The sequence below is a fragment of the Meriones unguiculatus genome, chromosome 1 (genome assembly GCF_030254825.1).
Source record: "Meriones unguiculatus strain TT.TT164.6M chromosome 1, Bangor_MerUng_6.1, whole genome shotgun sequence".
NCBI lineage: Eukaryota > Metazoa > Chordata > Mammalia > Rodentia > Muridae > Meriones > Meriones unguiculatus.
The window spans coordinates 1814012-1837794 of record NC_083349.1 but is presented as its reverse complement, the minus strand read 5'-3'; the positions used below and the strand labels follow the sequence as shown (position 1 = coordinate 1837794).

At 50.3% G+C, this 23783-nt stretch overlaps 2 protein-coding genes across 5 annotated transcripts; one reads left to right on the top strand and one right to left on the bottom strand.

The window, feature by feature from the left end:
• The first annotated feature begins 40 nt into the window (after positions 1-40).
• Positions 41-3060, top strand: Spag8 (sperm associated antigen 8). 3 transcript variants are annotated; one of them, XM_060378641.1, is made up of 8 exons: positions 41-695; positions 782-1520; positions 1613-1756; positions 1881-2055; positions 2227-2272; positions 2344-2458; positions 2582-2644; positions 2743-3060. In XM_060378641.1, the coding sequence occupies exons 1-8, from the start codon at positions 658-660 to the stop codon at positions 2932-2934; spliced, it is 1512 nt and encodes a 503-aa protein (XP_060234624.1). In that variant the 5' UTR covers positions 41-657; the 3' UTR covers positions 2935-3060. The 3 variants fall into 3 exon arrangements, with proteins under 3 accessions (XP_060234624.1, XP_060234625.1, XP_060234623.1); XM_060378642.1 differs by having other exon boundaries at positions 1613-1833; positions 1912-2055; XM_060378640.1 differs by having other exon boundaries at positions 782-1833; positions 1912-2055.
• An 84-nt stretch (positions 3061-3144) lies between these two features.
• On the bottom strand, positions 3145-22996 carry Npr2 (natriuretic peptide receptor 2). 2 transcript variants are annotated; one of them, XM_021658449.2, is made up of 22 exons: positions 21536-22996; positions 20622-20827; positions 14274-14387; positions 13884-14019; positions 13479-13573; positions 13176-13308; positions 12865-12949; positions 11382-11502; positions 11157-11231; positions 10885-10962; positions 10589-10693; positions 10401-10472; positions 7946-8105; positions 7604-7759; positions 7358-7526; positions 7059-7205; positions 6494-6617; positions 6272-6340; positions 4276-4450; positions 3948-4046; positions 3583-3674; positions 3145-3471 (listed from the first exon to the last, which is right to left on the bottom strand). In XM_021658449.2, the coding sequence occupies exons 1-22, from the start codon at positions 22200-22202 to the stop codon at positions 3406-3408; spliced, it is 3144 nt and encodes a 1047-aa protein (XP_021514124.1). In that variant the 5' UTR covers positions 22203-22996; the 3' UTR covers positions 3145-3405. The 2 variants fall into 2 exon arrangements, with proteins under 2 accessions (XP_021514124.1, XP_021514125.1); XM_021658450.2 differs by lacking the exon at positions 11157-11231.
• Positions 22997-23783: the final 787 nt, after the last annotated feature.

Below are 23783 nucleotides of genomic sequence, written 5' to 3'. Positions count from 1 at the left end.
CTCACTTGACCATGGTCAGAATAAAACATTCTAAGACCCAGTCAGTAGTTAAAGGAGTGTATAGTGCAGATCTGCTAGAATCTAATGGTCCGTTCCTGGTCAAGCTTCTAGAAAAAAATAACAGTAGAAATTTGCCTGGATGGCGACCGGGACCTGTTTGTTGTACCATATCCCCTTCCATTTTGCTGTTATCTCTATGTGTGCTGAGGACTGCACCGGGACCTTGCGCATGCTGGGCAAGCAATCCTACCACTGAGCTGCATTATCGGACCTTATATATTTTCATCCCTAAACTGTTAAAAAAAAAAAGAAAAAAAGACTTTGCTCTCCCAACGTAGGGAATGAACCAAACAATTGGGAGTTCATATTGATGCCCAGTCTACTTGTCTCCCAGTGTATCCCCGTAAATCACCTTAGTCACAACGAATTAAGTTGGACATGGAGGCAAGTGTTCAGACTAGTGGAACCTTAAAAGCCCAAGTGAGGCAGCATGGAGCCGGGACGACCGGAGAGCACCAAGTCTAAGACTTCCGCCCTGGAGAGCCAACGTTTGTTTATCTCCTACCCGCCACCCCTGGGTCCGCCCAGCTCGGGTTGTGCGCAGTCTCCCGGAGTTGTTTGCTGTCTCTATGGCAACCCAGTAGGTGGAGTCTGAAAATGGAGACTCCCGAGTCTTCGGAGGACTTTGCTTCTCCGTAAGAGCTATAGATAGAAGAGAACAAGAAAAGTCCGCGAACTAACTTTGCTGCGATTTTGACAACTGATGTTTCTGGTTTTTCAGACCTTTAGATATACAGCCCAGCTCTGAAGGGCTAGAGAGCACTTCGAGTGAGAGTCCGAGGGCGGCCCCAGCTGTGATATGTGCCAAGGCTCCGGAGCAGTATGCTTTATACACAGAGCCCTCCTCTGACAGTCTTGTGGAGGCACCCTGCCCTTCTTTCCATCATACAGGCCAAGGGAAGTTTGGCTATCAGCCCCTCTATATTTCTTATATTCCTCGGATCCCCTGTAAAGCCGCCGATCTCAGTGGAAGCCCTTCTTATCCTGGCCGTAGCTCTGGCTCTGGCCCTTGCTCTGATTTTGACCAGGGCTTTCAACCCTCTCCTGCCCCTGGACCTGGTCCTGCCTCTGGACCTGGTCCTGCCTCTAGACCTGGTCCTCCCGCTAGACCTTGTCCTGGCTCTCTATCTTCTCCTGCCTCTGTATCATCTTCTCCTGCCTCTATATCCTCTCCTGCCCTTGGTCCTGCTCCTGCCTTTGGTCCTGCTTCTGCCCTTGGTCCTGTTCCTGCCCCTGGACCTGCTCCTGCTCCTGCCCCTGGACCTACCCCTGGACCCGGACCCGGACCTGGACCCGGACCCGGACCTGGACCCGGACCCGGACCTGGACCCGGACCCGAACCTGGATCCGGACCTGGACCTGGACCTGGACCCGGACCCGGACCCAGACCCGGACCTGCTCCTGCCTATGGATCTGTTCCCACACTGGAATGTGTTCTTGCCCCTGGACCTTGCTATAAGGTCAGCAGTTATCCCTCCCCCTTCAAGAATTCAAGAGCCTTCCACCAGTTCTGCTCCCTGATTTTAATGAATGGAGTTTGCCCTACCCCAAGGAGATATACCTTCACCCCTGGAAACCTGTGCAAGTCTCAGAACCTGGAGTACGAGGGCCATACAAACACACCAAATCCAAACCTGATTGTTTCCGTAAGACACTGCCGCGTGGCCATTGCCTCCTTTACAACTGGGAAGAAGAGGTATGAAAGTTTGACCTGGCCCCTCTCCCTGAAGGTTGACCTCAGTTTCCCAGGGAAGCCAACAGTTTGTGATGAAGGTTGGTATGAGAAGGGAACTAATAACCACTGACCATGGGGTCCACAGAGAGCCACCAACCACCTGGATCAAATTCCAGGATTGCAAGATGTCCCTGAGAGTTACTTCTTCCGAGATGGACACAAAGGACTGCTGAGCATACAACTTCCATCACCCATGCCTTGTATCACCACGCAGAAAGATTCATACCAGCCTCCAAGACACATCTGTCAACCACTTCGAGGTGTGAAGCATGAAAGAAGGGACCAGAAAGAGCCCAATGGGCAGAAAAAAAGAGACAGGGCTTTCTGGTGGGGCTCGGTGGCTCTATGGGCAAACCCCAAGACTTCCCTTCTTTTCTCAACTCATTTCCAAAACTGCTTCTTGACCACACTCCTCTTCTGCCTGCCCCTAGGGAAGCGTGAAGCCATGCTGGAGAAGCTCCTGCATGACCAGATCTGGTGAGAGCCTGGGAAGGGGGGGGCGGGGAGAAAACCTGGGATCGGCCTTGACCTCTCCCAGGGCTTCACAGCAAAGAGGTGCAAGAAGAGCAAGAACCTACAAGGGAGTTCTTTGAGACCGAGTCGGTAACACACCATGACTACAGAGTGGATGGAGTACAGACAGGGCCTCCAGCCCCAACCAAGGTGAGAACCCAGCCTACTCTGCTTGCACAGCTGGGCTCTTCCCAATAGAGGGGAAGCAGCAAACACGGAAGCTTTGAGAAAGAACCAAAGGCCAAGAGTTACTCAATATCTCTTCCCTTATAGCCTCATGATTACTGCCAGGAACAGCCGGAAACCTTCTGGATACAGCGAGCATCGCAGCTGCGGGTGTGTGGGGGTGACTGGGTGCTGGGGTGCGGGAGAGAGGCTCCTCTGTTCTAGCTCAGGAAAGGGTGGCAGCTGTCCTTCTCCTGGGACTCTTTCAGGGCGTCAGTAACATCACGACACTGGACACACCATTCCGGAAGAACTGCAGCTTCTCAACACCAGTGCCCTTGTCTCTGGGACAGCCTTTGCCTTATGAACTTGACAGCTACCCCCACCAAACGGTGTCTTCCCTTGCCTTGGAGGAGGGCAGGGGTGTGGAAGGGAGAGAACAACTCCAGTCTAAGGGTTAAGGAGGGAAGGGGACATGGAATTTGGACTCTATTTCTGTTTGTACCACAGAGGTAGGTGTGGGTGGAGCTAATTCTCTGCACTTGATGAGGGTTTCATATAAAGCACTCTCATCCTGAGGATACTAACTGTTGATTCTGTGAATAACTGTTTCCACACCCAGTGTTCTTCTTTTGGGATGGCCTGGGCATCTCTAGACAATGACACCATGATTTGTTACTGTTGTTGTTTTATACTTGGACAAAATATTCTGGTCTAGATACAGATATTTACAAAAGTCAGGAAGAGGACAAAGCCGGGACGGGAAGGTATATACAAGGCTGAGCTGCAGAGAGCTGTGATTTCCATATAAGGCAGGATTTTCTTGTGAATGTTTTCCATCTCATATGACAATGTCTGTTTTTTGTTGTGTGCAGAGACTGTGGCCATTGTCCATCCAAGTGCCAGCGGCAGGAGCTTGTCTGGCTTGGGGTTTACAGGAGTCCAGGAGGTCCTTTTCGCTCTCCTAAGAGCCAATAAGTTCTCATTTTTCCTTTTCCCTGGAGACAGGGGAGTGAGCATAGTTCAGATTCTTCTGTGTCAATCTTTACCTCCCTCTCTTCTCCCACTTCCATCCTCCCATGATCTGCTTCCCCATGGCCTGCCTTCACCTTCATTTCCACATCCCCACGGAGCTCTAGCTGGAAGCATCCTAGCTCATCCAAGGCATCCTTGGTGGTTGAGGAGACATGGATCTTTAGAGCTGGGGTGGGGGGTGTAGAGATCAGGAACAAAGGGAGAAAGAAGAATCAAACAAAAAGCCGGAGGAGGATTGACGGTGCTGGGGAGTGCTTTCCCCAGGCAGCTGGCCCTCAAGAAGCCCCAACCCTTTCAGTGCAGGATTGTGAATCAATATATGCCCAAGGTTGGGGCATTTCAGAACTATCCAACCAAGAGATAAGGAGGAACTCTGGAAAGAAGAAAAAAAGCCAGAGAGACCCAGGTCATGGTTGGAGTTAAAGGCTGATGTCCCCACCTTGACCATTGGACTCCATTCGAGAAGCAGTATTTACTGTGTCTCCAAAAAGACAGTACCGGGGCATCTTCAGGCCAACAACCCCAGCACAGACTGGTCCTATAAAAACAAACTGGTTACCAGGTGGTGGTGGTGGACACCTTTAATCCCAGCACCCGGGAGGCAGAGGTAGATGGATCTCTGTGAGTTTGAGACCAGCCTGGTCTACAGAGTGACAGCCAGGACTACACAGAGAAACCCTGTCTCAAAAAAAACAAAACAACAACAAAATACTGGTTGGGAGAGACCGGAGAAGCAGACACCAGGGCTTGGTGAGAATTAGCCTTACCAGTATGGACACCGATGCGCAACCTGAGTTGGTCATGGGGTCGATGGCGGATGCGGAAGGAAGAAACTGCATCTAGTAATGCTAGGGCCATTCGAGCAATTTCTGGTGCATGGCGCTGACCATTTCGGCCTGGGAGGCCAGATACCACCATGTAAGCATCCCCAATGGTTTCCACCTGGTTTAAAAGGAAAAGTAAAGGGTCATCTGTAGGCTTGGGAGTTAGAACACTGGCTGCTGCTTCAGAGGACCTGAGTTCAGTGACCAGAACCCACATAGCAGCTTCAACCGCCTGGAACTCTAGTTCCAGAGAATATAATGCCCTTTTGTGGCCTCCATGGGCAGCTGCACACATGTGACACATCGTCACATTGACACACACACACATAAATAATAAAATTAGTTTTAATCGCTCATCTCTAGCTTGTATCAGTGGGAGTAAAAAAGTAAGATAAGCCAGACACCAGGAGTCATCCCTGACAGCCTGCAAGGCCATGATTGACTAGAAAGACTAGGAACTGCATGCCATGGCCCTGAGAGTCTGGGATAAGAGAAGGTCAGACCAGGAAATACACAACTCCACCTCATGACCCCAGCACCCTGTCAACACTCAGTGGCACTTGCTGAACAAGTGGACAGGATCACTGCTCTAGTCCAAAGAACCCAAACGCTCAAAGAAGCTCAAGCAGGCAGGCTTAGTAGTGTGGAGCAGACAGCCTACTGTCAAGAGTGAAGAAGCAGCCAAAGTTGCCACTGTAACTGTTCCAAACCTGCGGTGCTCGGTGAAGTTTGTAGGGAACCCACGCTGAGCATTTAGGGATAAAGAGGTACTGTGTCTCAAACTGACTCTCAAATGGTCCAGAAGATAATTAAATGAATTTTTAAAAAATAAAATAAGACCAGGGATGGAGCCAAGCAGTAGAATAGATTAGCATGGGAAACGCTGTGGGTTTGATTCCCAAACACTCTAGGGAGGGAGAAGGACATCTAAAATAAATAGGAGAAAATAAAAATAATTGATGAATTTGAGTAAAGGATTTATGGGAGTTTTGTTAGAGAATCATCAGAGAATGTAGCTTTAAAAGAGCCTTGTTTGTTTAGATTGCCTTTCCCTGTGAACCACATTGACCTCAAACTCATGATCCATCTGCCCCAAACTCTTTAAACACTGGGATGACAGGTAGGTGTCACCATGCCCAACATTACTATCTGCCATATGCCATACTCAAAGTTAGGCACTTAAAAAAAAAATGTTCTCACATGTGTTTGTGTGTGTGTGTGCACACACACAAATATGGAAGTCAGAAACAACCTATGGGAGTTGGTTCACTCATTCATCAGATAGATTCCAGAGAGGGAGCCTACGTCCTCAGGCTTGGTGCCCACCAAGCCATTTCACCAGCCTATCAGTTCTCATGTAACTAATATATGCTGCAACAACAAAGGCTCAGAGAAATCCTGATCCTTGCCTAAGGCCACATAATTAGCTATTAAACCAACATTCAAATGCAGCACATTCCCAAGCACAATTAGGCCAGCTCAGTGACTTTAACAAAGAGCTTTATAACATGTACTCATGTCTTTCCCCAAAATCAGTCTGTGCCCACATCATCTGAGGGGGATAAAGCATGTGATGGCTGTGATTAGGAAAGCCTGAGAATCACAGATGTTAGACCAGTGTCCACATTTGCTATAGTCACACCCTCTAAAGAACACGGGTGCTGGAGAAACTTGGGGGGCACTGACTGTGCAGTCTATATGGTATGCAGGGTTTAGGAAACTGGGTTTCAAATGAGTCTTGGAAGGATGTCAGGGGCTGGAGGTTAAGAGCACTGGCTGCTCTTCCAAAATTCCTGAGTTCAATTCCCAGCAACCACATGGTGGCTCACAACCATCTATAATGAGATCTGGTGCCCTCTTCTGGCCTGCAGACATACATGCAGGTAGAATACTGTATAAATATCTTTTTGAAAAAAAGGATATCAGCTCCAATTCTCACCTTGTAGACATCAAAGTTGTCAATTATGGCATCAAAACAGGTATAAAGGTCATTCAGAAGTGTCACCACCTAATAAGATGGAAAAGCAGAGGCTCTGAAATGTGTGCCCAAATTCCTAATAATTCTCAACCCTCAAGCCAAAAGACCAAAGAACTCTATAGCAAACTAGTCCAGTTAGGCTCCTAGGACCCTGGGGCCCCCACACCTGCTCACAGCCCTCACCTGCATGGGGGTGCTCTCAGCTGACAGAGCTGTGAAACCCACGATGTCACTGAAGTAGATGGTGACACTGTCAAAGGCCTCTGCCTGCACCGTCTCTCCCCGTTTTAACTGCTCTGCCACAGAACTAGGAAGCAAGGGGGCACCATCAGCCCAGCTCCAGGAAACAGGGTGGGGGTCTGTGGCTCTGGCACAGCCACACTGTAACATGAAAGCTGGATTCGGTGGAAGAAAAGGAGAGTGAATGAGATGTCACCTAGCACACAGTGGGGTGCGCAGATGGTGGGAGTTGTGAGGGACATGTGGGGCTAAGCACTTCTGTTGAAATGGTTCTAAACAGTTGCTGAGACAAAGGTGAGGAAGAGCAGTGCCCTAAGGACTGACAGAAGCTGAAAGTCCACAGCACAGCTCCTTTAAAGACAAAGTGGGAGCATTTAGCCTGTAGCCAGTGGGCCTCACTGTGGCAAGAAGTCACACAGTAGGGTTCCCAGGGTTGCAGTCAAGTTCTCAGAAGATAGATGAGGCAGAACCCAAGGACACTTTTTGGAAGCGGGGACAGCATTCTTACTGGGGTAGAATTTGGTAGAGCAGAGCCTCGGCTTTGCGCTTCTCCTCCAGGTAGGCCTGTGTGCGCTCCTCCACCAGCTTTTCCAGGTTATTGGCATACTGTTCCATACGCAGCAGGAGGTTGTCCAGTATGCTGGTGCCGCCCTCCCTGCAGGGAGGCGAGGCTATGACACCTGCTCCAAGGTCTTCAAGACCAGCAGGACTTCCTGTCCAACCCATGCCCGGGGCCCACCAGCCTCGTCCACTAAGAATGATGAGGCTTTCATCCCTGGGAGCCTCTGAGCCTCAGTGCCCTCTCACTTGTTAAACCGGCGAATGAAGCCCTTGATTTGCCCAAAGTCTGGACGTTCTGCTGGGTCCTGGGCCCAGCATCTCTCCATCAGCAAAACTAACTCTTCATTCAGTTGTGTCCGGTCAATGCTTGGCCGGAAATATGGCCTCTGACCATTTCGCACCTTCTGGACAATCTCTGAGGGTGACAGAAAGTTTGGATGAACAACCAGGTTCCTCTAGCAGAGGAGGCTATAAATAGCAACTGACTCTCACCTTTGGGACTCAGATCCAGTCCTTCCAAGTAGAAGGGGCCACTGCGAAGCGCTATTTCCTGTAGGATGATCGCAAAGCTGTAGACGTCTGCCTTCTGCATGCCTGTGGTTGGCAAGGGGTTCCCAATAAGCAGTTCTGGGGCAGTCCACAGTTTCTCTGCAAAGAGTGTACAGGCTGGCTAGGGTATCCTGGGTCTCACCTGGGCACATCCCCATGTTACTGCTACTGGGCTAGCTCTCACATCTTCCTTGGGAGGAAATGATCAAGACCTTAAGGGCAATATAAAAGGGGGGAGGTGTCAGGGAGAGCCGGGAGAGGTGGTGATGCAGGGAGCAGTCTCACTGGCATAGAGGGCATGGCTGTCGTCAGGTTCAGCAGTTGATCGGAAGCTAGCCAGACCATAATCTGTTATTTTGAGCACAAAACGACTATCCACCACACAGTTGGAGGACTTGAGACTTCCATGAGATGAAATAATGCTGTTGTGGAGAAAGGCCATACCCTGCAGAAGACAGAGCAATGTCTTGGTCATGCCTGGACTGGTCACACCTGGCTTAAGCACCCAGTCCACGAGATGATCCAGCTAACACATAACTATATCGAGACCACTAACCCAAAATCAATCAGAAAATAAAGGATCTTGAGACCATTAAAAACAAGCAGCTAAGTTGGGATGGTGTTCCTTGAAGAGCCTCTGCTTGAGGACGCAGGCAGAAAGGGAGAGACATTCCTTCCTGGTACCATAAATAGGACTGAGGTATCAGGCACAAAGGACAGGGAGAAATCCTTGAGAGTAGGAGTAAGGAGAACCACCAAAAGCCTCCCTGGAAATGGCAGCCTTCTGTGAAGGGAACAGCCACTAGTATGGCACCTCAAGTGGTGTCACATGCCTAGCTACTAATTAGGAAGACAAAGCTCAAGACTCTGGCCTAGTCTCTGCACTACAAACAACCAGCCAGCTGGAATGCTACTGTTCAGCTGTGTCTAGGAAGCAGGTCACGGATGGGGCAGAAGGGGGTCCATTAGGAGAATGCTGGACCAGACAGGAGTGAAAAAGACAGCAAAATTTGGAGAGAGAGAGAGAGAGAGAGAGAGAGAGAGAGAGAGAGGTGGGAAACAACAGCCAAGCCAGCGCAGAAGCATAGCTTCCTGGAAACAGAGCTGTCAGAACATTTGCCTCACAGAAGTTAAAAGGCTGGTGTGGAGAGGACAAGCCACACTTCTCTCCCTAGTCAGCGCAGACAGCCAAAAAGGGGCTCAGAGGCTGGGGTGTGGTGACCGGAATCACCAGGCTATAAATGTTGAGCTCCAGGTCTGTGAGTTCTTTTCTTTATTCCTTTGAGTATCAAGACACCTTTGGAAAGCCCAAACTGATGATTTTACTGCTATGGAAACTGCAAACGGAATCCTGCTTTTCATAGTTATCACATTTCCTGTAGAGAACTACATTGGCTTTACCTGATTTTTTCTCACTTGACGTTTCATATGCATAAATTAATAAAAAAAATACTGAGACTTTAGCAGAAAATCTGAGCCAGCATCATGCACAGCTAGGTGATCTTGTCATCAGGTGGACTGCCTCTGAGACCTCTCCTGAACACCTCTCTAACCCATGCAAGATTCACCTGGATGCTTTCACCATTGAGGGCTTCTGGGTCATTTGGAAATAACTGACCATTGGGATGGGAACAAAGGTTTAGTGCATTTTCCTTCCTTTTTCTTAGTTTAACCAATAATCTTTTTTTTTTTTTAATAAAAATTTCAGTCTCTAACCAGGTATGGTGGTACACACCTACAGTGTTAGCATTTGGGAGATAGAGATGGAAGAATCAGAATTCAAAGCAATTTCTGACTATATGGTAAGTTTGAGCCCAGTCTGGGCAACATGAAACCCTGTCGCTAAAAGAAATGAAAGCCGCCAGTGGTCGTGAATGCCATTAATCCCAGCACAGATGCAGAGGCAGGCGGATCTTTGGGTTCAAGGTCAGCTGGTCTACACAGATAGTTCTAACTCAAGCAGGGCTACACATGGAGACTCAGTCCCAAAACAAACAAACATAAAACAGTTAAATTTAGATATGTTAATTAAAGAATAAACATGTCATCGTTAGCAGTTAGTTAAAGAATAGACATGTTTTAGCAGTTAGTTATAGACATTCCAAATACTGGTTACAGCATGAAACAATAAGAAATAAGTGCTTGGAGACATCACTCATTTTTTCGCTGCTCAAGGGATTTGGTTTGTTTTGTTTTGATACAGAGTCTTCCATGCTGCTCAGGCTGTTCTCAAACACCCAATCCTCCTGTCGCAGTGAGTGCTGTGATGATAGGTGCACTACCCACATCCAACTAAGAGACGTCTTTCCGCTGATTTTTTTTTCTTGTTTTCGTTTTCTGGATAGGATTTCATTATGTAGTCCAAACTGGCCTGAAATTCACTATGAAGCCTTATCTGGGCTCACAATCAGAGCATTTCCCCTGCCTCTGTCTTCCATATGAAGGCATACCCAGCTAGTGCTAAGGGATTTTTTTTTATTTTTTTTAGCAAACCCCTTTGAGGCAAAAGAGACACTAGAGAAACATTTAAGATACCTGGGACAGGAAGACAAGAGCCCTCCCTGAGCACAGGACTGCCGTGGCAGGTCAAACGCCCCCCTCCAATTATAACCCAGAACCCCAGTTTACCTGTTATCACTCCACCACCAGAAAGAGGGTGTGGAGCGTGTTAAGGTCTCAGAGAGAAACTGTAGTAAAGGCTGAACAATGGTGGCATTTTAAGTGGGTGGAGAAGACTCACCTTCACAAGATCATTAATGAGAGAATAGCGAAACATCCAGTCCAAATTGATGCTGTCATTTTCTAGAATATCCTGGCAGTGACATGGAAGAGATCAGTGTCTGTCCCAAGTCTCAGTGGCTATCACTTGCACAATGTGACTTTGGGACCTCCCCTACCCCACCACAATCTGCTACACCTGTCCCTCACTTGTAAACTCCCACGAGGACAATACTCAGTGACAATGCAAATGTTGGGAGGGTCTATGCAGGCACCAATGAACCGAGTAAGATGGTTGAACTGAACATCTCTCATCTAGCAGAAAAACAAGAGAACAAGAGAATTGACAACACTGAGATTTAGATACAAAAACATACCACAGAGAGAAAGGACTTTCTCTTACTTATACCCACAACTGGGAACTGTGATCCACGAGTCCCTTACGGTCTTAGCCAGTCCCCTCTTCCCTGTTCACCCTTATCCTTCACTCATACCCAAGAACGTACGTGTTTGAGTTCAAACAGAACTTGCCGGGTCAGCTCAATGCGCTTCTTGTTGACGTGTTTGATGGCAACAACGTTTCCCTAAGGTGGGGCAGACAGAGAGAAAGAAACTGAGCGTCAGGAGGAGCGTCTGAGAAACACTGGAGAACTGAGGGCATCTAAGAGCTTAGCCGGGTATAGAGAGTGGGCTATGGGGGGCCAGAGGTTCGACATGGCAGATGGGGATGAGACACAGTGAAATGGCTGGGAACCAGAACAAGCAGATAACTCTTCACCTTGAAGTGACCGGTGTTGGCAAAGATCTGGTATTTCCCATGGGCTGTCATGAGCGAGCCGTAACTGGATCCCCGCTGGGGCCAAGGGCAACATGGAGGCGGAAGGATGAAAGGAACATTAGGTGGTGGTAGTGCAAGGGTCTATCACTACAGGCCAGCGTGCTGGGAAAGGTCCAGGACAAGAGAAAACAGGGACTCAGGTGACGGTGGAGGCCAAGGACTCACCAGGGACAGTGTTAGGCGGCTGCCTGCACCTTTATGGTAACGATCCGAGTTGCCAAACTGCAGTTCTTCCCAGCGAATGCGCCACAGCATGCTAGCCAGCTCCTTCTCCAGCATCAGCTTTCTGTGAGGATTGCATATCTCAGCTGACTGTCAAGCCCTGTCCTGATGCCCGCTAGGCTGCCACTGTTCCGCCAGAGCAGGACGGGGACATCAAGAAACGTGCACCACGTCCCGGTGAGTGCCTCTGTGCACTCCGTGTCGGAGGCCAAGAGGTCTGCTTTGGTTTGGTTTTGGGCAGGGTCCAGGTAGTCCTCAAACTCACGATGGTCTTCCTTCTTCGGCCTTCCGAATGCTGGGATTATGGATATGTGCCACCACACACAGCTGTGTTGTCTCTCTCTTTCTCCCCTCTCCCTGTCTCCCCTCCTCTCTCATCTCTCTCCATTTTCTTCTTCCACGCTAGGGGTCAAAACTACGGCCTTAATATGCTAGGCAAGTGCTCTACCAGTGAGCAGCACCATCCCAGCCGGGAGCTAAGCTGGCCGCCCTCACCATGTGGAGATACAGTGAAATACCACTTTGCCCAAACCAGAAAGTACACCTCACCAGACGCAAAATTTGTTGGTGACTTGATCTTGGATTTCCCAAATATTCAGAACTTAGTAAGTTTCTTTGCATATTAGTGGGAGTGAGACAAGGAGGGAGGATGGGAATAGCCAGGGCACAGAAACCCACTTTTGATCCTAACTCTACCCAAAATCAGACTGCAGGCATGGTTAGGAACACCTGCTGCTCTTCCGGACGCGAGTTCAATTCCAAGCACCCATCTTGGACCTCTCATAACCACTTGTAACTCAGGCTCCAGAGGTTCTGATGACCTCTTCTGGCCTCTACAAGCACCACACAGGCACGTGGTATGTTCATAGAGACATACAGGAGATAAATAAATGAAAATAATTTTTAAAAATCAGTATCCAGAGCTGGGCAAGGTGGAGAACACTTTTAATACCAGCACTTGAAAGGCAGAAGCAGACAAATCCCTGATTTCAGGGACAGCCTGGACTACATACTGAGTTTCAGATCAGCCAGGGCTCTACAGTGAAACCCTATTACAAACAAACAAACCAACAAACAAAAACAGTATTCAAACAAGGTACCATGACACACATCTGTAATCCCAGCACTCAGGAGGCTGAGGAAGTAGGATCTTGAGGTCAAGGCCAGCCTGGGCTACATAGCAAGACTTTGTCTCAAGAAAACAAACAAAAACAAAACAACTAGTCTACCCAGGTTACAAACATAAGCAAAACAAACATCTAGGATAAAGGACAACCAAATTAAAAGGCCAGAGAGGAAAGTGCTAGTCCAAGAAAGCCACACCAGGCTAAGAGACTTGCCGCCCACACCCCAGACAAGGATCCCTGTCCTCTGCCAGAGGCCGTGTGGCACGAGAGAGGTAAGGGGTGGGAAACCCAGAACTCACCGGAAAATTAGGAAACTGGAAACACCAAACATGATGAAGGTGATCCCTGTGCCCAGGGCCACAATCGCCAGAGTGGAAAGTGGGGCTGAAGGAGAGGGAGAGAAAGAGAGAGACCCTGAGAAAGACTGGAGGGGGCTGAGGGGAAAGACATAGGTGCAGGGGGCGCACAGCTTTCTTGAGGGGAAGAAGGAGAGAGAGCTGCAGACAAAGATAAAATACAGCTAGGAGTGGGAGTGGGTGTCAGTGGTGGAGGCAGAGCACAGGGGTGGGGCAAAAGGGGGGGACTGCTCCCAGTCCCTGCACACACCCACTTTTATCACAGGATGGGTCGTCCAAGTCAAAGGCACAGGGGGGATTGTCCAAAGGTGGGGCCCCCTTCACCCAGGGAATAGGCCGGCCTGTCCACCAAATCTGCTTCTCGGCTCCTGAGTAGTGGGCTGCTGGCTGTGAGGGAGCAGAGCGCTGGGCCCACGGGCCTGCCACCCAGCCTCCTCCCCGAGACTCCCACCATGACCGCTCCAGCAGCAGGAGTAAGCTCCTGCCCCCAGCGCCACTGATCCTGTCCCGGCTGAATTTTAGGGTTACTTCCTCTTCCCTGTCCTCTCTCCCGTCACCTGAAAGTCCCCAGAATCCAAGTCTCCCATGGCCCACAGGACAAAATCAGTCTCGCGGTCATTGTTCTTGTCCATAACAACCAGTCCAGTTACACCTGTGAGAAGAAAGTGTGGTATCTGCTCCCAGCCCACTCTCCTCCTCCTGGCCCACTCTCCTCCTCCAGGCCCACTCTCCTCCTCCTGGCCCACTCTCCTCCTCCAGGCCCACTCTCCTCCTCCTGGCCCACTCTCCTCCCGGCCCTGAAATCTCGCTGTCTCAGGCTTTCTCCCCACCCTGGTTTTCGATGTGTATCTACTCTGCTTGTTCCTGACTCTCCTTGTGGTCCGTGAAGCATCTCTTCTTCTGCCCACTGTACTCCTGAGCCTGGTGTCATCCCCCAGGCCTCCATCGGCCCCACTTCTTACCGTGGTATCTCCGACCCTGCATCTTCTCCACAATTCGGAGTCCATCTTCCCGTGTGCCTCCTTCCTGTATTGTCTCATTTAGCACTTGGGCATAGAGCAGGATCCCATCATAGAAGCAGCCAGCGATGAGGTTCATCTGGGGGCAGCAACTTCAGCAGCACTTTCCAAATGTCCCGTGAAGCCCCCACCCACTTTTCCACCCCTGCCGTATCCTCCTGCCCCTCCTCCCACCCCTACCATGCCATCTCTATACACCTGGCCCAGGGGCAAAGGGATCCTGGATGGAAGTGACCACCCAAAAATGGGACTTGCTCCATGATCAAGATTCGATGGTGAATCAAGATGCGAGTCCCTTCCTCATAACCTGTTCTGACTCTCGGATCTACTCACCAGGGATGGGGCCAGCTCCACACCAAAGTCTTCCCTGGCTCTGATCAGCAAGCGATTCTGAAATTCCTGATACTCAGGATTTGGGGGTTCTCGGTATGTGATCACCAGTACAGTCTGGACCATGGTATATGGGGAAGAGTAAACAGGAGTCATGGTAAACGTGAGGGGAAGAAATCATTATAGAAAAAAGCTTGGTAACACACACACATGGTATAACCCATGCCTGGGAAGGGGAGCGGTTCTGAAGGCTGAACTGCACTAAACTCTGTGGAGAGCATGGAGAGTGTGGGAATCGGGGGGTAATGGCACCCCTCTATGAAAGGCAGATTGGGCTGGCTCTGGAAAGGTGGCAGTAGGAAGAAATCAACTCTATCTACAAGCTCAGCCCATCACCTTCCCACCTGCCCTCTACCATCACGCCTCCTGCCAGACTGCCACTCTCATGGTAGCAATCTGTCCTGTACATTCTGGCCCCCTTCCACTATTAAGAACAAAAAAACTCTGATTGGCTAGGTGTGGTAGCCTATGCCTTTGATGCCAGCACTCAGGAGGCAGAGGTGGACAGAGCTCTACGAGTTCCAGGCCAGCCAGAGCTACATCCCTCCCAGCAGTGTTAAATGCTGACAACGTTACCCAATAAAAGCTGGCTTTTTACAGTAGGTCACTGGCCACAGTGCCTTCTCTCGGCCAGTTAGATTTCAAGCCCTGTGAGAGATACCTCGAAACAGTAATTCCATCCATGAAAACCATGAACATGATTTACTGTACAGACAGGAAAGAGCTACTGTAGGCAGTGTGCTCACTAACAGGCAGATGTGTGGCATGTAAGTCACATGCCACACACACTGCACAGATAAACAAATGATGCATGTAGCCTTGGCCATGAATCAACACATCTCTGTCCCTCAGCAAACCACCTGCCTCACTCCTTTGAGCCTCACCCTTCTCTAGCTGCTCAGCCTTGGATCACACAACTACACGAAACTGCTCAGACAAGATACAGCTCAGTTTGATACATTTTGTGAAATATGACTCTGTGACACGATAGATTTAAAGCGAGCAATTTCAAGCTGGGTATGGTGCCTCACGAAGTCTGTAATCCCAGCCCTCAGGAGGCTGAGGCAGAAGGAATTCTATAATATTAAGCCAATTTTGTCTACAAAGTGAGATCCAGGCCAATCATGTCTATATAGCAAGACCCCATTTCACAAAAAACAACAAAATCAGAACAAAAATCTGGCCATTTCTACCAGTTTTGTTTATCCTCATCACAGAAAGTACATGTGGACCACACAGACATACTGGATATATCACATGTAAGCTACAGTTATCAATATGTTCCAGGTAAAAAAATAAGAAAGTCAGTTTCTACTGCGAATTTGTTATATTAAACTAGGGTTTTTCTCACTGGGGGATTTACATGCTTGATTATGCACATTTTTTTCAAATGCATAAGGACTTTATAATAAACTACATACAGTAAGAACAGTTATGAAACAATCAGGAAAATTTTATGTAAAAGTTACATTCAAAATGTTTAGCTCATTTGTATTTGGCAACCTTGAAGAAAATACTATCTATCCTCTCTAGGTGGGTCTAAAGTTTTGTACCTAAATCATTCTCTATCATATACAGTATTTATCAACTTAAAAAATCTTTCTAGACTTTAAAACATTTTCTTAAATCCTAAACAACTTAAGTCTAACTGTGAAACTATAACTATCTATTCTTCAACCCCATCAGAGACCTGATTTAATACCCAACTCTCACCAATGAACAAGTCAACAAGACAGAAACTAAACAGAGAAATAATGAAACTAACTGATGTTATGAGTCAAATGGACCTAACAGACATCTATAGAACATTCCACCCAAACACAAAAGAACATACCTTCTTCTCAGCACCATAGAGAACTTTCTCCAACACTGATCATATACTCAGTCACAAAGCAAGCCTCAACAGACACAAGAAGATTGAAATAACCCCTTGTATCTTCTCAGACCACCATGGGTTAAATCTAGAATGCAACAACAACAGAAACAACAGAAAGCCTACAAACTCATGGAACCTGAACAGCTCTCTACTCAATGACCACTGGGTCAGGAAAAAAAAGAAATGAAAGATTTTGTAGAATTAAATGAAAATGAAGGCACAACATACTCAAACTTATGGGACACAATGAAAGTGGTGATTTTACACTTTTAACATTCACTCTCAAGCAGGAGAAAAAGAAGAAAAGGACGAAGGAGGAAGAAAAAAGGAAAGGAGGCTCTGGAGGGAAGGGGAAGACAGGAAGTACTCCTCGGGGTCTGGCTAGAAGGGTTCATTCATTAACACCTGTTCCAAAAATAGAAAGGTGTGGTAATGTTGACAAATGACATAGTCAGCAAAGAGTTGGAAAAAGATCAGAGTAGCACAATTTATACTTCAACAAAAGCTGATAATAGATTTTTATTACTTTCTGGACACTGTAGCTCTTCAGGTGGAAGATTTATCCCTAAGCTAACACGAATCAAGTTTTTTACCATGGGTGGTGACACATGCCTGCAGTTCCAGCACTCTGGAGAGGAAGGCGGAAGGATGGGAATTTCAAGATCAGTTTGGGTTACACAGCAGGTCCTATCTTAAAAACAAAAATTTTCATAAACTCCGAATCCCTTTTCACTTGAGAGAAAGAGAGTGAGAGAGCACCCCCTTAGGCTTCGGATGCCGCTGGAGCTGGAGTGGCATCGCTGGGAACTGAACATGGTGTAGCTTCTAAAAAATCCAACCGTGCGATCACCAGAGAACAGTGACATAAGCAAGTAAGATCTTGATGTTAGTTTTAAGCAGCTTTCACTCCACAGCCCCCTAAAGGAGTTTCTGGGGTTCCCAGGATCTCAAGACCACACTTAGAAAATGGCTATTTGAAAATGTTTTACTGTGGTTACCAACTAGCTACAAAAACAAAAACAAACAAAAAAAGACCTCCAAACAATTTCCGTACTTACTCAAGAGCTAAAAAGAAGGCAAAAGCAGCTGAGTCTCAGTTCATGGTGGCCCCCAAGTGGAAAACTGAACAAGCAACACTGCCAAAACTAAGGGGTTGGGGGGCAAGCCAGGTGGGCACCGCCCATCTCGAGACCTGCTCTGGGCACAGCAGGAAGTGATGCCAGCCATGGCCTGAAGAAGCCATGCATGGCTTCCAGAACGAGAGACTGTCTTCCATAGCCTTTGGCTGAGTGCTTTCTTCTAGCCTATTTGTTGTTTGATGATGTTTGTTTGAGGTAGGATCTTGGCAGGTAGCCCAGGCTAGCCTCCCAAGTGCTGAGGTTAGAGAGTAGTGCTACCACACACAGCTCCTTTCCTCCATTCTTGTGGCAGGTGTTCCCATTAGGAGCCCTCGTGGTTCAGGATTTCTGACCCTGTATCCTCAGCTGCTCAGTGCAAACCTGAATCCTCCCAGTGTGGCTGCTTATTACATTCCACTCTGTTGACTTTTCTTGCCTGTCCTGGATGATTATCTTGGTTTATGGTGCCTGGAAGGTCTACTCTCGGAAATAATTCCTAAACCTATCCACCCTTCTACCTACCTACACACACACACACACACACACACACACACACATACACACACATACGCGCACACACACACACACACACACACACACACACACATACACACACATACACACACACACACACATTGTTCAATTTGACTCAATACATATTAAACATCTACTACATGCTAGGTACGAGGAATGCAAAGATGAACATAATTCATGTCCTAGAGCAGCGCTGACTGAATGGAAAAGAAGAATCCTATCAATATGTTTAATCTCAGCTGTCTCCCCCCCCCCCCGGTCGCTGGCACCCTGACTGTGCCGGCACCCTTGACTTGACCTGGCAGCCTCTTACCAAAACTCTGGGAGTCTACAGCCTCCCTGCCTTACCCACCATCTTTTCAGGGTTGGCCTGGTCTGAGACCCAAGGGGACCAGCATCTCTAGAGGAAGAGCTCGCTGCTCTCTCGCTCTTGGCCAGGGCTAACCACTGTGCCCCGGGCAGCTCTCCCTCTTCCAGTCCGGGCAGCGCTTTTTCTAAGGCTGCCTCCTTCTCACCCACCCCAAGCCTCGGTCCCCCTTGAGCCTAAGCGTCACTGCCTGTTTCCCTTCCCTAACGTTGTAACAACAACCTCCCCTTTTTTTTCATCTGGACGAGGCCTACAGTGTGGGGAGGAACCAAGAATTAACTAACTGATATAGCTGTTACTGACTAGATCTCTCTTTCCCTGCTGTAATGGCTGTGGTCTCTATGCTGCTAGAGACTCTCAAACAAGGAAGAGATTTTTGTTCTGTGCAAAGACCACAGCTCAGGAATGGGGATGTAGCGTGCACAAGGCCCTAGGTTGAATTCCAGAACTTAAATAAAAAGCAAAACCAAAATTCCTCCCCAGATGACCACAGAGTGCCATGATCTAGGAAAGGTGCAGACATGCCTTGCCTGAGCTGGCAGAGGTGCAGCCCTGAACCTCACAAGAGGGTCTTCTCATGCCAGTCAGCTGTTTCTCTTTTGGTAAAGCTTATCACCCGTGAACCAGCTTGTTTCTTGTCTGTCTCGCCTACTAACTGTAAACTCCAAAAAGACAGTGCATTTCTACTGCTTTCTGCACTGCATAGCAGTACCAAGGAAAGCGATGAAGCCATACAGCTATTCAGTAAATACTAACAGTGAGTTGGCCTCTAAGGGACTCAAACATGAACTGAGTGCTGTGCTCTCTGGTAGGTAGAGTTAAGCAGCAGAGTAAGAGACTTACTCAGGCTGAGACTTGGGGATTGTTCCTTAGAAGGCCGAGTACTGCTCTGAATCTTACAGAGCATGGAATCATTATATAGACACAGGTGAGATGAGTGTTTCAGGAAAAGGTCACAGCATAAACAGATCCTGCCCCGTCACTGCCCATGTTCATGTATGACACTCAGACTAAGAGGCAGACATGCAAACAGATATGTCCCAGTCAGACACACCAGTCACAACCAAATACACAGTCACAGCCACATAAAACCTTCCCCACTGGAGAAGAATGGCCACCCAGGTCCAGCCCGTATACACTCTCCTTAGAACCAGAGAATCTCGGAGTGGGAAGGGCCTTACCATTATTCTGTAAGCCACCTCAAGTACTTTTTGAGGGCTATGGATAAGTGCATACACAAATCAGTGTGGAACTGCTGAGGAACCAGGGAGATTCTAGGGCATAATCTCAAGAGGGAGGTTTAGAATGAGGGAAGAAGAAAAACAAAGTGCACACAAAAGGAGCAAAAGTGCACAAAGGCAGAAAGTTAGGGGGCCCAGGCTGGCCAGAGATTAATCAGGATGAGGGCTTCAGGAAGTGACAGAAGCTACAGGTAGAGAGCTAACTACAAAGTCTTAGCTGTCATAGAAAGGACTTGGGGTTTCCTTCTGTAGGGAGCAGGTTGCTAACATCTTGGGGCAGAGGCAGAAAATGCTCAGCAGCACCAACTTTCTCTGCAAGTTCTTCTGTAAATAAATCTTTCCATTCCTCCTAGCATCGCCATAGTCCAAACCATATGACCTCGCTCCTTGCTGAGCATGAATCACGCTCCTCTTCTAACACAGCCTAAATTATGTTATACACAGACACGAAACTCAAATCCCAGTCCTTAACACTCGAAGTCCTCTTACTCTGATTATGTCCTTGTCACCCTATTTTCCAGATGTGCTTTAAGTAAACCCTTTTTAAAGCTCACATCTGTAATACCAGTATTTGTTCAAGGCCAGTCTGGGCCTGAATGAGACCCTCTCTCAAAAAACCCTTTTCTTTTTCCTTAAGTAAACCCTCCCTTCTTACCAGGCCGTGTAGATCATCTCCCCCTGCACACGCAGGCTTCTGGACCCCTGTCCCACCACTCTGTCCCATGAAAATTACAAAAGTCTCATTTCCTTTACAAAAGCCTGTAACTACTGTTCTCCCCAGAACTGACTCTGCTTCGTGCACAAAACTGTCTCCTTTCTTCACTTACTGTGTTGTAATTTCACCTTGCCTCTCCGGTAAGGATGGCCACCCTTTCTAGGGAAAGGCTCAGACCTTTCCCTTCCTGCATTCTAGCTCACTGCTGGCACCCAGGAAAGTACCTAAGATTTCTGGCAGTGGCCAAAGTCAGTCTTGGCAAGCACATGAAGTCACAGTCACAAACCTGGGGAAGGAAGAATGGTCCCAGACACATTTTCTGACTGTTTCACTTCCACAGCTCCAGCTCCTGCCCTATCCCCAGGCCTCAGAGGGGCCTTGTGACAAACAGACCTCCAACCAGTGCCTCCTCCCATCGCTAGTTTGGGTTCCAAAGATACCTGAAAGGCCTCTCTGAGGGCCTGGGCCTGTTCCTGGGTTCGATTGTCCTGCCATGGCCGGCCTGTGGCACGTGTGGGCCCTGCTCGGAGACTCTCCCCAAAGACATCAAGGTAGAAGAAGACATAGTCCCCATTGGTCAGGTTCTCCCTCTGGGCCTGAAGCAGAATCTCATGCAGCATCTCCACAGGGCCGCAGATATACACAACTGGGAAGACAGGCGAAGAGGCGTCCTGAGGCAGCGGCCGGCTTCCCTCCCAGCCCCCCCCCCCCAGCCATCCCATTAAAGCGAGGACCCTACCCACCTACCGCCGGCAGATGTCCCACCCTCCCCCTTAGAGCTCATGCCATAGTGCCCTTGGGCCACATGGACCATCTGGTACAACTCAGAGCCCGACTCCAGACCCCAGAGCTAGGAGTGATGACTCAAGCGCCTCCTTCCCCAGAGCTGCGTTTGCTGTGCCTCACACCCATACTCCCCTCCTGCCTGCCTCTCCCTAGGCCCGCAGGCTCTTATCTCACAATTTCTGCATGAGCTTTCCCTGCTTTCCCAACCAAATATACCTAGTCCTGAACCCACAGAGTCATCTCTATGCTACAAAGAGATTGCGTTCCAATCTGAGGGTCTCTGCTCCCAGGCAGGTGCACAGTTCAGAGCGGGCATCGCCTGTGTCCGCCACTCAGAGCACCCACCTTGCTTCCCCAACTCTGCACTCCCCCAGCCCTGTCTCAGCCCAGCTGACCTCGCCTGTGAGGCTAAGGCTCTCTCCTAACCGAGGCCCTCGCTCAGACGCTCTGTTCTCATAAGCTCCCCCACCCCAACCATTGCAGCTTTTCCATGCCTGTCTCCATCTTCTGTGCTGCCTTCCACGGTAGGCCTCCTCCCCTGTCCCCCAACAGCCCGGGCCACACTTACTGCGCCCGTTGGCTCTGATGAAGTGGGTGGCTTGCTCGGGACCACCCGGCTCTCGGGCATACACCTGGTGCTGCACGCTGAGGTTGCTGCCCTGCAGGGCCTCAAAGACTCCCTCGATTGTGAAGTAGTGGGGCCGGTCATCCGTGCGAGCATCCAGATACAGCAAGGCAGCCCGAGCCGTCCAATTGAAGTGCCCATGTAACGTCACTACAAACTCACCCAGCTTGGGAGCAGAGGGGCCAGTGCGAACCAGGGTGCGATAGTGCTCATTCTTAGCTGCAAAGCCAGAGGCCACCGCACCCGCAGTCAGGAGGGGAAGGTGCCAGTGCGAGGCAAAGCGAGCCACAGAGGCAGCAGGGTACACACAGCCTGGGCCCAGCAGAAGGTCGGGGTCATGGTACAGCTTGAGGTCCACAGCGCGCAGCGGTGCCAGGTACTCAGAGCAGGCGCCGTCTAGCTCGGAGCTGACAAACCGCAGGTCCACGGGCAGCGCCCGGCCCAGCGCCTCCACAGCCAGTGCCACAGCAGGACCCACCCGTGGCCAGGCCCAGGCATAGCTCAGGTTGTGTTCTGGCAGCACCACCGCCAGCGTCAGGTTCCGCGCCCCCGGAGGACGCACCCCACCTGCCAAGGCTGCCACCAGCAGCAGCAGGGATGGCAGTGCCATGGGGATAAAGCAGCTGACCCACGGCCCCCCGAACCAGGGGCCGCTCTGGCCTACTGGGCAGTCACAAGCACCACCCAGCCTGGAGCCTGGGGAAGAGGGACGGGAGGAGAAATGGGGACAAGCTCAGCCCGCACAGAAAGTGTTGGGGACCACGCAAGAAGGGGGTGGGGGAAAGCCTGGGTCGGGAAGGAGTGGGCCACCAGCTTACAGCAAGGACCGAGGACTAAGGATAGGGTGGCAGAGGGAGGGAGGGGCCGAGGGGGCCTGCGGCCGCGATGAGGACAGTGAAAGGTGAAGTGGCCGGACAACCCCAAGCCGAGAAGGGGGAGTCCTGAGCCTGAGATGGGAGAGCGACTTGGGGGAGGCTGGTACAAAGAAACCTGGGAGCACCTCACAGCAGACCGGGCCGTGAGGGCAGGGAGCCGCGACAAGCCTGAGCCCCGGGCAGAGGTGGGAGGGCGCCCCCGCGGAAGGACCGGGACTCGGGCCGGCAGGGAGCAGAGCGAGGCCTGGGCCGGCGGGGAGGGGCGGGCAGGGGTGACTCTCCCGGGGACGGCTTCTCCCGAAGCTCCTGCCTAGACTAACGGGCCCGGGCGCTGGTCCCATCCGGAGCTGCGGCGGCCCCGCCCGTGTCCCCGCTCCCCTCGGCTCGGCCGCTCCGGCCCCGGCCGCCCGCGCTGCCCGGCGCTGCCCCCCGCCCCCCGCCTGGGCCCCCGCGCGCGCCGCTCGTCCGGGTCAGGTCGCCTCGGCCCCGCGCGTCTCCGCTCGCTGCGCCCGCCGCGGCGGCCGAGTGTGACTTCCCCGGCAGGCCGCCCGACCCCGCCCCTCCCCCTCCTCCCCTCCCCTCCCGCCCGGCCCCACCCTCCGGCTGCCGCTGCCTCCCCCCCAACCCTGCCGGCGCCCAGGGACCTCCCAGTCCCCAAACCACCCGGTGAGCGCCCCGGGCGGGGAGGGGGGTCTGCACCCGGGCCTCTAGGCCAGCGTGATTCCCGGGCGTCCCCGTACTGTGAGGGCCTTCCTCTGCTTTCCCCAAGCCCCTTGTCCACAAAGCTGCTTCTGCCTCACTCATGCCAGGGACCCCTGGGCCTGTCTTCTCCCTGCTCATCTGGACACCCCACTTTTCTTAGAATCCATTTACTCAATCTCAATCTGATTTCCGCAGTCGCTCCACTCTCCAGGAAGCTATCAGGAATCCCCAAACATTGGGGATCCATTTATCTATTCCTGGGTAAGGAAAACTCTACCTATCTCCTCAGTGCCAGATACCTCTTCCTCAGGCAGAAGGAAGCCAGGTCCTCATGGCACCAAAGGACCCCCATTCTTCTTTATGAAGTCCACTTGAGTCCTCCTGCTCTGGGGACTCAACTCTCCACTCTGTTTCTGTTTCCATGGCCATTCTGTTCTTACGCCTATTGGATCCATAAGCCATCTGCTCCAGGGCCTCGTCCTTTTGTCTCCCTGAGCCCCACTTGATGGGACCTTAAGGACTGACTAACCCCAACAAGCCTCAGCAATGAAAGTCCACTGTACCCCACCTAGGGTTCTACCCCATTCCGAAGATTGCTGACTGAACGTTCCTCC